This window comes from Bombyx mandarina, chromosome 17 (assembly GCF_030267445.1).
Source record: "Bombyx mandarina strain Sakado chromosome 17, ASM3026744v2".
Classification (NCBI taxonomy): Eukaryota; Metazoa; Arthropoda; class Insecta; order Lepidoptera; family Bombycidae; genus Bombyx; species Bombyx mandarina.
In genome coordinates, this window is record NC_143223.1 from 549,013 (window position 1) to 566,376 (window position 17,364).

At 42.6% G+C, this 17,364-nt stretch overlaps 2 protein-coding genes across 7 annotated transcripts in view; one reads left to right on the top strand and one right to left on the bottom strand.

The window, feature by feature from the left end:
• Nucleotides 1–3,728, top strand: part of lqf (epsin homolog lqf) — a 31,700-nt gene extending 27,972 nt beyond the window's left edge. For all 6 annotated transcript variants that reach the window (XM_028176467.2, XM_028176469.2, XM_028176470.2 and 3 more), the window contains exons 10-11: nucleotides 369–515; nucleotides 842–3,728. In XM_028176467.2, coding sequence (XP_028032268.2) covers nucleotides 369–482 — 114 coding nt within the window. In that variant the 3' untranslated portion in view covers nucleotides 483–515; nucleotides 842–3,728. The remainder of the gene's footprint in view (nucleotides 1–368; nucleotides 516–841) is intronic.
• A 490-nt stretch (nucleotides 3,729–4,218) lies between these two features.
• The window catches only part of singed (fascin domain-containing protein singed), a 54,882-nt gene continuing 41,736 nt past the window's right edge, over nucleotides 4,219–17,364 (bottom strand). Inside the window, exons 5-10 of the mRNA XM_028176547.2 lie at nucleotides 15,908–16,093; nucleotides 13,574–13,802; nucleotides 8,147–8,303; nucleotides 6,532–6,693; nucleotides 5,988–6,115; nucleotides 4,219–5,392 (exon numbers count right to left, since the gene is read on the bottom strand). Of these exons, the coding sequence (XP_028032348.1) occupies nucleotides 5,187–5,392; nucleotides 5,988–6,115; nucleotides 6,532–6,693; nucleotides 8,147–8,303; nucleotides 13,574–13,802; nucleotides 15,908–16,093 (1,068 nt within the window). The 3' untranslated portion in view covers nucleotides 4,219–5,186. The remainder of the gene's footprint in view (nucleotides 5,393–5,987; nucleotides 6,116–6,531; nucleotides 6,694–8,146; nucleotides 8,304–13,573; nucleotides 13,803–15,907; nucleotides 16,094–17,364) is intronic.

The following is a 17,364-nucleotide window of genomic DNA, read 5'->3' on the forward strand; positions in this document are numbered from 1 at the left end:
TTCCAAAAGCAATCTGAAGTCCTTGGGCTTTTCACAATATTATTTATTCCTTTGTTTGTTGAACTTAGTTAACGGACATAAACCTTTATGAGATAAAAATTATTTTAGTTACCATTGACGTAATTCGACCTAGAAGATACCGGTCCTTCGTCATGTGCAAAAGAGGGCTTAATGAAAGTGATTCACAGGGTGTCGTTACAGGATGGTATATTTACATTCTCGATATCTATGTGCCCTTCTTATTCTTCCATCATTTAATCCAGGTGAGCCGTGAGTTCGTCCATCCATTTGAGCAATTAAAAAAATATGTAAACTCACATCTTTTGATATGTGGCTAGCCTTATTTTTAACCACGAATCACCCGACAGACCCGGCTGAGCATCAACGAGCTGAAGCAGCAGCAGATGGGCGTGGCCGGGGTCCTCGACCCCTGGGCGCCCGCCGCCGCGCCCTCGCGCACCCCCAACCCCTTCCTCTCCTAGCGCCCCCCGCCGCACCCCGCCGCCCCCCGCCCGGTACGTACTGTTATAATCACTTGACAATACAAACGTAGCGACGTTGTGCCGCGAAGCGTTCCGACTACGAGAATGGGGAATGCGCTCTACAGCTGAGACTTTGCCCCGTGTCTCTACGTGGGGACCGTCCGTGCTCTGATGTTGGCGAGCTATGGTCCCCACTTCTCAACGATTACGATGTGAGCTCGTCCATCTATGTTTGCAAAAAAATAGCAAAACAAGGAAGTGAAAAGAAAACAACACATTTTTCAAAACAATGTAAACGTTTGATAGGGAATATTAAAATCTATGTAGATAAATAAATCTTTGATTTATGATGTCCACAGACCTCACGGTGAGACGCGACGCGCCCCGCCCGCCCGCGACGACTACACACATGAACATTCTAACCGCGCTCATTGTTGTTCAGAAACGTTACCGCCCCCCGCGCGGTCCGCTCTGTCTTCAGTCGAGGGGTCACAGGTGCTCACGCCTTTTGCAATGTCGCTGCTAATGGTGTAACATCAACAGTGTCTCGGGTCCACAACGTGTGGTCACACGCGGGGTGACCACGCTTCGTCAGTACACATACGGTACTTCGATGCAATTGAATTCTATACTATGTGAAGGCAAGCTGAGTGTGCGGGGAGGGAGAGGGGCCGCCCCCCGCGCCCCTGGCACCGGACCAACGCTCTGACGTCACGGTTTCCTACTAAACTAATTTTAAGCAGTCATCAATAATTTGCGTAATTGTCGTTATTGACTTCTTCACATTGAACAGGCTCATTGATATAATTAAATGGTATAAGTAATGAAAGAGTGCGTAGCAAAGGTACCGTGTGAGGTGAGGGGGGTCGCGCCACCCCCCGCGCCCCCCGGACCCCAGGGGGTCGGACGACTGTAGCTTAACAAATTGTCGTTAGTGGTAACGTATTATGCAGATATTTTTCCAAGAGTAAAAAAGAAAATAAATGTGTATTTTTTTAAAAACATGTATGTCCAACCCGCCCCCGCGATGTCTGGAGGCGAAACAGAACAATCGATTTCAATTTCTTGTGACGTAATATGATAGTAAACGACTCACTGTGATTACTTTGGAACTTATATTAAAGTATTAAATTTTACTGACATGTGACGTCACAAATGTTGTGGGTCGCTCCACGCAGGACTGTCGACACGTTGAGATGTTTTGTAAAATGTGAAGAATATCATAGATCAGTGAGGTAACGACGAGGCGGGGTTGTGTCTAACAGTGCGCCCCGGGGCAGCACCGCGGCGATTGAGGCTCCGGACGACAAACATCGAACAAAATAATGTAATATACTTTACTAACAAACTACGATAATATATGACTCTTTTCGGAAATGAATGTTTTGAATGTTGCGCGACGGTAGATAGATAATAGTATTATAATGAAATACGACTAGTGTCGGAGGAGGTTTGGCGGGTTCCATTAACGGAACCGTTCAACGTGCCTTACGTAGATACGCGTGTGTGTGTGCGTGCGTGTGTGCGTGCGTGTGCGTGTGTGCGTGCGTGCGTGACGTGACGCAGTACTGCCAGCTGTGCAGGGTGCGTGGGAACTGTTACTGCGACACGAGTAGGGTTAGCAACGTTAGGTTTGAGCCCCGTGAGCTCACTCACTCGCCCGGTGACGCTGATATAGCCCCTCAAGGCTTTCAGCTTGGGTAGGAAAAAAAAGTCGCTTTTTTCCTACCGCGCAATGTAACGCGCAGCGCTCGACTTAACAGTACATTACCGGTTGAGCAGCAATTAGGTAATGGTGTGCTGTTGTCCCGCGGCACCCTGTACACGGCGGGGTCAATTATTGTCGATTACATTGGTGCAACCAGAACGTATTGACTTCAATACGTAGCGCCTGACTCGTCTGCGCCGAACTATCGTGTGCTATAAAAATTGTAGACTCGATGGGTACACGCGGCTACGTTCTGAGCGCTTCTGTAAGCCTACACTTGAAGTGTGATGTTCACAAGCGCTCACAACTAGCATCTATCAACTTTATTACCAATAGAGCTGCGTTTTAGGCTGCAGACGTTTAGTAGTGTAACAGCGAATTTGCATGTAACTAAAAGTGTATTCACTGCAACATCGATAAGACAATTCCGTAGTGTGTCGCGGCCCCGGAGCGCTATATAGCGTAACAACGGAATTATTATTGTACTAATAAACGTCTCGATTCAAAATGGGCCAATAAGGGCCAGGGTTACCGCGACGTAAATATTTGTATATTCAAATTATTATTTTCTTGTCGTGAATGTAATATCCGCCATGTTTGACGTCACCCGGCAGGCAGTCGGCGGCTTGGCTCTGCCCTAGGCATTGCTGAAGTCTATGGGCGACGGTAACCACTCACCATCAGGTGGGTCGTATGCTCGTCTGCCTACGTCTGTAAGGGCAATAAAGAAAACGTTGGTCGGTTCTATCGAATTGGATATTTAACCGACGAAAAAATCTGTTACGCTCTGAAGCCATCCCTAATCTGTTAGTAACTAATTAAATCTACATTCTCTGAACACGACCCAAGACTCTGATTAATATATATTTGTGTTGTTGGGTGCCGGTCGATCCCCCCTCTTTGTGACGTCACATGTGGTGTTTGTTTGCGACCAAAACTACATTCGTCACGTGACTGTAGCGTTTTGACGACGACAAGCGTTTTGACGGTATTTTGTTTGGCCGAACTTGTAAAAGCCAGATAGATGTATTTTTTTATAAGTATTTCTATAACGACGACTCCTAATAAGGTTGATTCGTGTGCGACCTGGGTGTTTGGGGACTTATTATTGTTAAATATAATTATGTTGAACCGGTATTCCGTACAAATTGTAATCATTGAATTATTTCAAATACATGTTATATACCTATATAATTTGTGACGTCACCTGATTTTAAAAACCGTCGTCGGTGTGCAGTGTACGCGGTGTTGCCAGCGCGAGGAAATTATGCAGTTGCCAGTTTATAAAAATAGCATTTATTAACGATAACACCAATTAAAGCAATAATTAAGTGTAATTGTCGCGTTTTTCACGCTGGCAACACGTTTTCGCTTTTGAAAGCGTTGTATAGATAAATTATGGTTTTTAATATAATGATTTTTAAATATTTTATTTTGACCAATAAAATGCATCGATTCTAATCCAATATGTCACTAGCTAGGAAGAAACTGTAAAGAATTAATGTAACTATTTAATATTAAATGTATAAGTTTTTCAATTTTGTTTCAATGCCCACACGTATACCTAAAAGTAAGTAATTATCATGTCAGCTAATCTAATCGCCTTTGGTAAAATACAATAGATTAAAGAAATGTAGGTAGAACCTCTTGAGAGTCCGGTACCACTACCCTGCATATTTCTGCCGTGAAGCAGTAATACGTTTCAGTTTGAAGGGTGGGGCAGCCGTTGTACTGTTAAATTGAGGCTTAGATCTCATGTTTCTTAAAGTTACGAACACCGTTGATGTCCATTGTTGAACCATTATTCCCAGGTGGTAGTGTGAGCTTATCTCGTCGTAACAAGATATTTTAGAAGGTTCAGCAGCCACTTCAAAGAGGGTTTTCAATTAGTACACTATGGTCCATTGAAACATTTGAGATCTCAAGATAAAGACACTAATATACGTGAACCTGTATTAAAGTGATTTTTGCAAGGAGCCCTCGCAGCGGCCCGGGGACTCGCTACTGGAGCGATTAATAAAACAACACTTACAATATTGATTATAATTTATTCGTTACATTAGTTTACAAAGACGATATCGTACAAGTTAATAATAGGATCAGCCGCGTACGAACATTTCTATTGTTTACTGCGAAATGTTCGCGCGTGTCGTTAACTGGCAGTGAGCGCACGTGACGCCGCGTCGTCCTGTCCTTGTCTAACGTTATGTAAAAGGAAAGAGAACGGACAAGTTGTATACTGCCATCGTTATATAAAATTGTTCAAAAAAGCAAGTCTTGTATATTCTCGTGTGTGCGGGCGCCCGGGGACGCGGCCGCCTACCCTACAGCTTACGATAACTTAACTAGCTCGCGTGTCGACTCCCGGCCCTCGACTACAACTAATATATAATAAATAATTCCAAGCATTACAATAATCATTCAAACTTTATCATTCGGGATGTAGCAATGCACTGGCAGATCTACCGATACGATATTGAGTCACGACCGAGGCGCTTCCGGGGGTCGGGACGGACCGCCGTGAGATACGGTCCGGTTTATTGCAACGAAATATACAGGGGAATTAGTGGCTTCGACTCCAGACGCCACTTTGATGTATAAAAGACTAGCGACCCGGTCTCGCTTCGCTTCGGAAACTGTAATTTATTATTGATTTCTCCACTATTTAATGGATTTTATTATACATATCGACGCTTGAAAGGTCAACGTGACTATGCGACAATGCGGGAACTTTACAGAAGACTAATTTAAAGTTGAAATACCTAAAAAAAAAATATATTTTAACGAATCTAGCTGTAGGATTGAAATGATTTTAATAGTCCTAGAAATATATATTTTTTGCGCATCGAATATGGTTATTGCCTATTATTTATGTACAAAGCAGTTATTGTCGCTTAGTCACGTTTGCCTTTCAAGCGTCGATATAAATCTTCCTCAAAATCCGTTGCGTAGTTGGACCGCCCCGCTCCCCGCTACCCCCCGCTCCCCCCGGCCCCCTAGTACTCCCAGTGCGTGGCGGAGGCGAGGTCTGCATCAGCGAGGCGGAAGTTCCCGTTCTTGGCGGCGGCGAGGTAGCGTCGGTCGGCGGCGGCGCGGATGGCGAGGCGCGTGGGCTCGCGCAGCTCCAGCAGGAAGCCCTGCGCCGCGTCCGAGTCGCACGTCACCGCCTCGCCGTCCGCGTGCCAGTACTTGCCGCTCTGACCTGCACGCAGACAACGTCAACCGTCAGCGCCATTGTCATGTCAATAACGAGATTGTATCCTTAACTAGTAGGTGAGCTCGCGGGGCTCAAACCTGACGACGATGCTAACACGAACCCTAGCAAGAGCCGTGCTTCGCAGAATCTACCACCGGATCGGAAACGCGACCCACTGAGAAGATCCGGCGAGAAACTCAGTGGGCTGTGTCTGAGGGTTAATTTACTCGAGCCCTTCGTCGCAAGCGACGGGTTCGACGAGAACGATGACCGGTGCTAGAGGTACCTAAAAGCACCGTTAGTGGATCGGGAGGATCCGAAATGACGTGTTTGGGGCGACGTCGCCTGCTTTCCATTCTGTCCGCAGGATCGGGAATGTAGTTACCGGCGTCCACGACGAGAGGGTTCTCGTGTCGTGCCGCTTTATCAAAATGGCGTATCGACGTCGACTGCAGATACTTACTGATGGACTCTAAGTCCAGGTCGTCATGGAGGTCGACGTTCCTTGAGACTGTAATAGCTTCCGCAAAGTATGTAATCAGTTAAAGTATTTATTAGTTTTAGAGAAATGAGAGTAGCGTGCTGGGGGGGCGCGACGTACCCTTGAAGTAGACGGCTCCCTTGGGCCCGCGCACCACCTGGATGGTCTCGTAGTTGGCCTTGTTGCACTCCAGCTTCACGCCCTTGGGGCCCACGAACCCTTGTTCGCACTTTAGCACTAAGATCGGCCTGGAATATAACATCATTTTTATAACAACATATTTGGCATGTGACGCATGAAAATCTATATAATATAAAAATAAATTTCTGTTCGTTAGTCACGCTAAAACTCGAGAACGGCTGGACCGATTTGGCTTATTTTGGTCTTCAATTCCAGAGAAGTCCAGAGAAGGTTTAAAAGGTAGATAAATATGAAAATGCTCGGAATTAAATAAAAATAATATTGAAAACAATATTCTTTTTCTTTTTATGTGTCCCCCGTAGGACGGGTTCCTTTTGCCTGTGTTAAGTTTATTTTATACAAAAGTTTAGGTCTTTTATTTATCGATTGAGGCACTAAGAAGTCTGCCGGATCAGCTAGTGTTTAAAATGTTCCTGTTGATTAGCAAGTTCTGAGTACAAGAGGCTCTAGCGTCAGCGGGTACCTGTTGATGAGATAGAAGTAGTATTTGCAGTTGTCGTCGATGGAGTCCGCGTTGGCGTAGAGGTGTCCGGAGCGCTTGGTCAGCAAGTACTTGCCGTTGTTGGCGCGGAAGGCCACGGAGCCGTCTCCCTGCCAGTCCAGCTCGAACAGAGCGTTGGAAGACCTGACAATGCCGACAGGGAAACCGAATGAAACAACTTATTATTTACTAGCGACCCGCCCTTCGCTTCGGAAACTGTAATTTATTATTGATTTCTCCACTATTTAATGGATGTTATCTATATCTATACTAATATTATAAAGAGGAAAGATTTGTTTGTTTGTTTGTTTCGAATAGGCTCCGAAACTACTGGACCGATTTGAAAAATTCTTTTTCCATTAGAAGCCGACATTGTCCCTGATGAACATAGGCTACTATTTTTTTTTTTTTTATTTTTTTTTTTGGTTTCATGTGTGTTTTAATGTTTCCGAAGCGAAGCGAGGGCGGGTCGCTAGTTATACATATAAACCTTCCTCTTCAATCACTCTATCTATTAAAAAAACCGCATAAAAATCCGTTGGGTAGTTTTAAAGATTTAAGCATACATAGGGACAGACAGATATAGGGACAGAGAAAGCGACTTTGTTTTATACTATGTAGTGATATGATGTCGGTTACGGTGCTTATTGTGAGTGGCTCACAACTGCGATACAGGATATAGTACCTGTATCCAATATATGGCTTCCTATTCGCTGGTTGTTTTTGAGTGGAATTGATACTTCCATACATACAATCAAACATACACCAGAATCATTCAATAGGATTTGATCATGACTGTTCTTTATTATAGGCACGGACTTAAACTGTTTTATAAATCTTCTAGGTTATCGAGTGTAGGTAATCGTTAGTTAAAAACTGCATTACAATATATATAAAAATGAAATGAGAACTGTTCAAAAAGGCCAATTTTCAGAAACGAGCATTTTGATTTTTCTGTGATTTAGTGAGAGTGAATGGAGTAAGTGGTCGTGTGAGTGAATGGAGAAAGACTCTGCGAGTGAACGACTTCAACGGTTGCGTGGGGGTGAGTGTGAGTGACTGTAGGTTTATAAACGACTTAAAAAGTGATGATAACCACGGATTGTATGATTTTTACAAAGATGATCCTAATATCATAAAAACTATAAAATTTGGACGCCTACGATGGGCAGGACACGTAGTTCGAATGGAGGAGATCGGAATGCCAAGACTATATGGCAAACCAGAAAGCCACAGAAGTCGTGGCAGACCCAAACTCCTATGGTTGGATGGCGTAGAGCACGACCTTAAAGTTATCGGTGCCAGGAACTGGAAGGAGAAAGCACTGAACAGAGCAGTCTGGTGACATACAGGACCAGGCTAAGGCCCACCCTGGGCTATAATAAGGTATAAGATGATGATCCTGATAAAAACTGATGAAGTCTAAGTTCGGCTGTTTTTTTTTTAAATGTGTTTTCTCCTAATATTAAACAATGTTTTCTTGTTCTCTCTAGAAAACCACATTGTTGTTAGCGATTTTAATTTATTTATTTAAACCTTTGAAATCGGTTTTCAACTTTTTTAGTGATATTATTATTTATGTGTTTGTGTCACTCACTTGTTGTCACCGCTGGCTTGGATGCCGCCGCCAGTCTCCAGGGTCCAGTACCGGTCCTGCATGGTGCGGATGTACCAGCGCTTCGTGGCCCAGTCAAACTCCAATTGGAAGGTCTCATGAGACGATATCTCATCTTGGTTCGCTGTGACGTCCACTCCTAGTAACAAAAATAATATCCCTTTTTATTGACTTTTGTCATAGCCTTAAAACACTTGCGTGCGTGCAACTTGGTGCACGTGAATGAAGTGAAACTTCTTTTTCGATGTATTGTGGTTTTCTTAATTTTTCATCCTTAAATCAGATTGCTCTTGTAATAGGGAATGCTGTGTATAAGAGATGCGACACCTTCAACATTTATATTACATATATTTTAAATTATAGATAGAAAAATAAATATATATACTTTTTTAAATACTTCATTAAAATATTGGACGCTACTCGTTGCTAACGCTCGCGCTGGCCTGTAACAGGTGTACTACGCGCGTGCGTTCGAGTGCCGCGCATTCACTCTCGCTCTGTCTCTTTCTATTCCAGGGTAGCGTTAAACATTTAACGCAACCTTATTGGAAGTCGCATTAGAAGTTTCACTTCAAAAGAAAAATATGCGAAAAGTAACACTAGACCATTAAACAAGTTCTAGTTAGTTGAACAATAACGAATTCTATCATTGCATCATTTTATCAGAGGGTCGACTGTAGGTCCAGAGCTGAGGGCGACGGACCCACGCCCGGGGCAATGTAGAACTGACTGCCAACCTTAAGTATTAAAGTGATGCTTGAAAATAAGTTAATGTAATATAAATAACGAACAGATAACTAACTATAATTAAGATACAGTTCCGTGAACAATGATGCGGTGCATTGAGGATTTGTATCGACTATCAACGAAGCAGAACTCAGGGTTGCCCCGTGCGAATATTATCCGTATTATTTTTGTTGCTATTGATGTCAGATCTGCCTGGTGGTAAGTAGTTACCGTGGCTGTTCGATAGCTGCCTGAATTTATTAGCATGAATGGGATCGATGTTAACATCTGGATGGTCTAAACTTCTAAGCAGTCGGATCGACCTAATGTTGTAGCCATTACGGTACATTATGGTAATGGTGGCCTGGACTCGTGGTTCAGTGCCATATCGTAGTTCGATCGTCAGGTAATTACCAAATTTCCTTAGTAATTACATATGTTCTTAGCATGTGTAATTACTAAATGATCTAACGCTTACAAAATTTATGAATTTCGGTAAAGTAGTAGTAAGTTGGGTGGTAACGTTCGTGTGGTTCGTTTAAAACCAGTGAGATCTTTAGAAGTGCAGAATGAAATAAAATTGTTTGAAATAAAAACATCAAAATTTTAAAAACTCCGAGACTAAGTCTAGTGGCAGCCCTATGATGTGATCGGTCGTCGACCTGCGCGAGCGCGTTTACCGCTACATGTCAAGACAATCATTACAACGTATACTAGGAACATAGATCGACTCGCCAATATTGAGTCCGGAGTTCGAAGTTAGACAGCAGGTGCTTTGGTCTAGTTTGTTGACATTCCTGAATGGTTCCTTTCCTGAGTTCGGATAACTTTGTTCAATATGTTTAGAATGTTCATGCTCCTATCTGGTACCCATGAAAGGAAAGTCCTAGGTTGGGGTTCTTAGATGCACAATTACTGCAGCATTAGTTTTTTTTATTTATTGCTTAGATCGGTGGACGAGCTCATGGCCCACTTGGTGTTAAGTGGCTACCATAGACATCTACAACGTAAATGCCACCACCCGCCTTCAGAAATAAGTTCTAAACAAATCAAATCAAATCAAATCAAAAAATTTTATTCAACATAAATGAAAGTACATACTTGTTGAACGTCAAAAGAACTACCGCCAATTCACAAGAACTAGCCTCCGTCCTGAGAAGAATTGGCAAGAAACTCAGCGGGCATGTCTTTTTCTTTTTTTTTTTTTAAATATGAAATTATTATTTATTTATTTTTTAATATTAGATTATTATTTTTTTAAATATGAATTTTTTACAATGAGTATTATAACGTAACAATTACTACAATATTGAAATGCCCGGAGCGAGCAACTCATTCCCACTTTGTGCAATCTTCTAGATAATCATTGAAGTTATCACTTTTAACAGTACGACGGCTGCTCCGCCCTTCAAACCGAAACGTATTACTGCTTCATGATAGAAATAGGCAGGGTGGTGGTACCTACCCGAGCGGACTCATAAGACGTCTTAGCACCAGTGATTACGCAAATTATAATTTTGCCGGTTTGATTTTTTTTGTTAAGTACATATTCCATTGAAAAAATTGGTACCTGCGCGCGGAACTCGAACACCGGACGTCTTATTTTAGGCCTTTTAGGCTTATTTTATCAATAGGTCACGACGACTTCAAGGTTACAAGTACATGACATTGATTGCAAATTTTATATTTGTAGTTCTAAGGGCTTTCTGAATTCAGTTTATCACACTGGTAGACCATTAACCATTACATTATTTTCTAAACAAGCAAATTATTTAAAAACTATTATCCATAATAAAAACGTTTACATATTTTTTAAATAGAATTAAAATTTTCCCTATTTTTTTCCATTTCCCAAATACTAATCGTATATTAATAATAATAGATTCACAGTTATTGACACCTGATCATACACGAAACAAAACAATGCAGATGACGTCACTCTTAGCAGTGGACAAGCAATTAAATCAAAGTTCCATCGGCAATTCGTGCGAACACTTACCGATATTAAATAATTAGGTACTAGGAGTTTTACTTTATCTATGGACCGTAAATGCTTAAGCTCAAAATGGATCGCCCTGACCGTCTGCAAAGCTACGATACTTAAAAGCTCTTACCATACCGTTAAGCACACATGAAAGATACTTTACGGTACAAAACATTAATTTTATAAAACAAATTTAGTAGTTTTAATTAAACTATCGAGAGCAAAGAACTCATTTTGCAAATTTTAGAAGCATTTTACTTAATTTATTCAATTAGCGTGGTATATTACTCGTGACTTCATGTATAAGTACACAGTTGGTGACTCGCCGGCTTCTCCGGTCGTAAACTCGAGCTAGTCAAGCTAAGTGATTTCATTTTCCCACTCTAATTTACACCGTCAAAATTTATACGTCAGAGACCTGAAGATAAAGCCTAAATTAATATCTTTAAAAAATATTTTCCGTCTTAATGAAGCTCCCGCTGAGATTGGTTCAATCGTATATATATATATTATTATATTAGCCGTAAAACTAAAACATTAATTGTAAGAAAACCAACAATTTTTAACACATTGCCGGGTTGGGTTTTGTAATGTGCAAAAAAACCGAAAGGTTAAAAAAAAGAACTTTATTTACAAATCCGACATCTGCTTCAATTTTATTTAGATTCGTTTTTAAATTGTTTCAATTTTTATAATGGAATCTGAAAAGGAGCGGAGAAACTCCTTTTTAATATCTTAAATATGAACATGTCTTTATCACTGCCATGAACGTGAACGCCACCCGTTTCATAGAGCACGAGATTGAAGTATGCCATTCATGAGTACGTTTGCTTGGCGGCAAATGAAGGCACAACAGTAATACCTCCCGTGCTGCTATCGATAGGCCTTATCACTCGTAAAAACATCTTTTTTTTCCCCCTACCTATGCTGATAGCCTTAAGAGGCTATATCAGCTTCGCCCTAACGTGTAGGTGAGCTCTCGGGGCTCAAACCGGAGTGTTGCTAACACTGGCCCTAGCAAAAGCCGTGCTTCGCAAAATCTACCACCGGATCGGAAACGCGAACCACTGAGAAGATCCGGTGAGAAATCAGTGGGCTGTGTCTATGGGTTAATTCGCTCGTCCAGCTCTTTGTCGCAAGCGACAGGTTCGAAGAGGCCGGTGACCGGTGCTTGTAGTACCTAAAAGCACTGTTAATGGATCAGGAGGATCTGTAATGACGTGCTTTGGGCGAACATCTTCCATTTTAAATCCTAGCCATCGGCCTAATATCTATAGTGATTTGTCAAAGTAATTTATTTAAATACTCGGCCATTGGAAACGTGCGACCTCACAGCACATTATTAGAGTCATGTTTGAGTGGAAATTTCTCCGTTTTAGTGAAACGTGCATGAAAACAAGAAATCGTGACTATCGCGGTATCTGTGATGGCGGATCTGTGATGTGATCTAAGATATCAAACTAAGTAGATAAAAGATGGCGAATTTGTATTGCATTGTGATGGAAAATCCTCGAAAACGTCGGGTGATTTTTACAATGAAATTTACTACATTACGTATGACCTTCTCATATTACTCCCACAGACAGGCAGATGAACCTAATGGTGTTAAGTTTAGACTATTATCTCTCGACAACACGACGTGCATGCTCCGATACCTTGAGATAGAAGGTCGTAATCTCAATGATGAACGTCAAATCCTGTCGTGAGTCTCGCTAAAACTCGAGAACGGCTGGACCGATTTGGCTAATTATTATCTTGAATTATTTGTGGAAGTTCAGAGGTTTAAAAGGTAGATAAATATGAAAATGCTCGGAATTAAATAAATAACAATTTTGCTTTTCCTTTGATGTGTCTACCGTCGGACGAATACCTTTTGTTTGTTTTATGTTTATTTTATACAAAAGTTTAGGTATTTTATTTCTCGATTGAGGCACTACGAAGTCTGCCGGGTCAGCTAGTGACAAATAAAAATTATTTGGAGGTCGATCAACTTAGAGACAGTCTGTTATTTGCAAACTGCTCGTTACCCGCTCCGCTCGTGACCCTGTCGCGGCTTTACTGTCGAGTAATCTGAGTACGGAACGTGACTTCGCATCAGGCCGAGATCGAGACGTGTTCACGTCGGATTCAGCCTCACTTACTAGACTAGTCTAGATTATAAATGAATATTCAAAGACTACGCGCCAGTACTCTTTCTATAGCACGGAGCTGGGAGCTGAGCTCACGCATTGGAGACACTACTGACAACACGTAGGTAGATAGGAATAAGTGTTTCTGGTTTTTTGGCAGGACTCAGAAAATACGATAAAGGTTTAAACTGTTTTGAAAGATAGTAACAATAGTAGCAGTGAATGGGAAGTCTAAATAATTCTGCTCCCAGATAGATATACCCTCTTTAGCACACCCAATAAAAATATGCACGCAATGAAAAACAATTTAAAATCAGCGGACATACGGGTTCAATGCCCTGAGAGAACTGTGTTCGTTTTACATTGCGTATTTCGCAGTACGTATTGGCAGCATTATATTATTAAGCTTTGAGAAAGGTTACTTACTCCCTGTACCTATATACCAGTTCCTACTTTATTGTTTTTTTTTAGAAAAGATACGTGACCTGTACCATCCAGCTAAACATATGAAAAAGCAAAACTAAATTTAATTTAAATATTTTCAATTATATAGTGGTTCATTAAAGTTACCTTGTTTTACGGAAACGTATTTGTCGTTGAGAGCCGCCACGAAGGCAGCTTGCGGGAGGCTGTCTTCCAATGAGAAGAGTTCGTCCCTAGTGACGGCGGTAGAGCGCGTCTTGAGGACCGCCTTGGAGCCGATGGGCGCGAGGTAGGCGCCCGAGCCGTCCCGCAGCGCCAGCGCGCCCGCGTGGTACTCCGCGCTGAACAGGCACTCGCTGGTGCAAGTGTCTTGGAGCTGCAGGAAAGTTTTTTATTTTTTTTATTGCTTAGATGGGTGGACGAGCTCACAGCCCACCTGGTGTTTTTATTTTTATTTTTTGCCATATAGGCAGACGAGCATACGGCCCACCTGATGGTGAGTGGTTACCGTCGCTCATGGACGTCAGCAATGCCAGGGGCAGAGCCAAGCCGCTGCCTACCGTTTAATACTCTCCACAAGCCTCGTTTGAAGAAGGACATGTCATAGCGCTCGTAGTTACTGGAATCCATAGACATCTACAACGTAAATGCGCCTCCCACCTTGAGATATAAGTTCTAAGATCTCAAGTATAGTTACAACGGCTGCCCCACCCTTCAAACCGAAACGCATTACTGCTTCACGGCAGAAACAGGCAGGGTGGTGGTACCTACCCGTGCGGACTCACAAGAGGTCCTACCACTAGTAATAATTTTGCGGGTTTGATTTTTATTACACGATGTTATTCCTTCACCTTCTAAAAAGATCCCTAGTGAAGCACCACGTCTCCGAGCCGTAAGTCATCACTGGTAACACACATTGGTTGTACACCTTTGTCTTAAGGCACTGAGGTATTTTGGACGAGAAGACGTTGTGCAGTTTACCGAACGCTGCTCAGCCGAGTTGGATCCGTCTACTGACCTCTCTCTCAAAGTTGGACCTACCTGATCGGACTGCCTGTCCTAGGTATATATATTCGTCAACAACTTCAAGAGCGAGCTATGGAGAGGGCTATGCTCGGCATTTCTCTACGTGATCGAATCCGAAATGAGGAGATCCGTAGAAGAACGAAGGTTGCTGACATAGCCCGTAGAATTAGTGAACTGAAGTGGCAATGGGCCGGCCACATAGCACGAAGAGAGGACGGTCGATGGGGCAGAAAGATCCTGGAGTGGCGACCACGTACAGGCAAGCGCAGTGTGGGACGGCCACCTACTAGATGGACCGACGACCTAGTAAAAAGCGCTGGGTCTCGTTGGATGCAGGTGGCAATGGACCGGTCGCACTGGAAATCTATTGGAGAGGCCTATGTTCAGCAGTGGACGGCGATAGGCTGAAATGATGATAATGATGATGATTCCTTCACCGTGGAAGTCAATCGTGAACACTTGCGAAGTACGTATTTCATTAGAAAAATTGGTACTCGCCTGCGGGACGAACACTGGTGCATCGCTAGATACGAATGCACCGGACGTCTTATCCTTTAGGCCACGACGACAACTAAAATGAGCCCATCAACAACAAAATATGATTAGCACCTGCCACTTTTAATACATCAGTGTTTATAAGCGGCGATGGCGCGACGACTTCTGGGAAACTTCGTATATTAACTTTAAGGGCTACACTATCAAGTGTTTCACTCCACCCCCGTGTGATTTGTACTGTGTCACTCTTCTGAGGTGCAAGTCTCTACCATTCATAATATTGACTAAATGTTTCATACAAAATGTGTGTCGATCCGTCTAGGTCAGTAAAACGGGCATGATTATATACAGACAATGAAAAGGAAAGTCCCTATAATATGATGACCGTGTATCATTTGATTGCACATACGACATACTTGGCCGAGTGTGACAAGTGCTTACCCGTAATCGGTTACTTCATACTACCCACATTACGAGACAATTAGAACAATGGACACTCCCTTTCATTTAATTGCGTTTTACTCATCTTTTTAAAGAACTCTTATAGAATTTAAAACGTAACGGTAAATGTGGACAGTAATGATTGCTTTGAAACACTGAACGGTACTTGATGATGCGTTAAGATGAATCTAATAAGCCCAAAGCATGGTGTTGGCTGTAAGAAAGTTTCGCTTCACACCTTCTAGTCGTTTCTCCGTAGTAAGGACATGTTCCTCACGTAATCATTCATCTAATTCGTTTGTCAATTTTAGTACTACCATAGGAGGGCTGACGGTAGACTGGCGACCTATATCATCTGATAAGAAACTTAGAAAGTAGGCAGCGGCTTGGCTCCGCCCTTGGCATTGCTAAAGTCCATGGGCAACGGTAATCACTCACCATGAGGTGGGCCGTATCCTCGTCCTCATTCAAGGGCTATAAAAAAAAGGTTAGTGAAGTTTGAGTGTTGATGCTAGTTACCTTCCCTCCTGCGTTCAAGTACTTGTTGTTGCAGGTGTGGAGCGCGTACTTGCCGCCCTCGTCAGCGCGGAACTCCAGCGTGAACAGCGTGTCCTCGCCCCACGGCACGTTAGCGTCCACGTGGATCTCGTCGAGCGACTCTGAGAGGTGAGCGAAACGCTTGCGGCCGATCGAGCGGAGGTTCATCTGCGAACAATTTGCAGTGGACTCAACGGACGTTCACTTATCGATTATTATCGAGGTCTTTACGTGACCTGGGTTTCTCCTGCTGGTCCTAAGGCAATGACTCGTGAATGATTCGTGTAGGTTTTTTTCCTACCTAACCTGGTAACTTGGTTATGCCAGCATAACCGAATGATTAGGTAAGCTCACGGGGCTCTAACTTGAGGAAGTAAGCGACTCTCTTTACAACCGCTATGTTTAAAGTTTTAGTTTATTCGTATCGAGCGATATGCCGGTGTTCGAGTCCGCAGGTAGGTACCATTATTTATAAGGAAATACCTATTTGACATGCTCACGCGTTCCATGATGAAGAGATTTTAGAAGGAACTTGCCAAAGTAGTCATGGTGGGGCGTCTTGTCAGACCGCGCGATTAAGTTGCTATCGGAGCCCATTGACATCATAGCATGAGGTCGAAGCCTCAACTGTGCTGTATAACGTTCCGTCTTTCAAACTAATGACTTTTTTTACTGGATAACATTTTGAGTTCACATCTCAAGACATATATTGAAATCAATAAAATCCGTTGTTAAGATGACGCGGCTAGCGGTAACATACTCGTGTAACTAACTGCCAAGCGCGTCATTAGAGACGAAGGCGTCTGTCTCATCACCGTGCATCGGCACACTCACGTTTGCTAAACCATCACTTTACCGTAATGAGAGTGTAGGAACTGCAATGTAATGCTGCAAGTGAGTTTAGTGGTGGTATGTGTGCTTAGTGCCAGTTTTTTTTAAGTTTGCCTACGTTTGCCGCTAGGGGCGCTGTTACAACTCCATACAAATTTGAGTTAACTTTTACGCTATCGAGAACGTTAAGAAACTTGCACTAGCACTAGCCCGTGATGACGGTTTCATTGTATCACTATTGTTGTCGAAGACTAGTATTCATTAGGAGTAACAACAATTACATGAATTTGAAAAAAATTAATTCACAGTTATTAGAGCCGGAGGTAAGTTTAGCAGTTATAAAACCCAATTAAGATTGGATCTCAGTTGTTCGGCATGAGATCGAATCGTAACCTAAGAATTCTTAGCTCAAATTTAACTCTTTATATATTAAGTTTCCGACAAGATTATTCTTGTCAGAATCCGAGAAGATCGTGACACCGACCGGGAATCATTACCAACATACTGAAACTAAAACAATACAAACAAAATTGCTAATGATAAAAGCAATTGTCTTTAGAAATGTGAGAACATCCGACCGCTTCTCGCGGTGACTGTCCCACAATAAC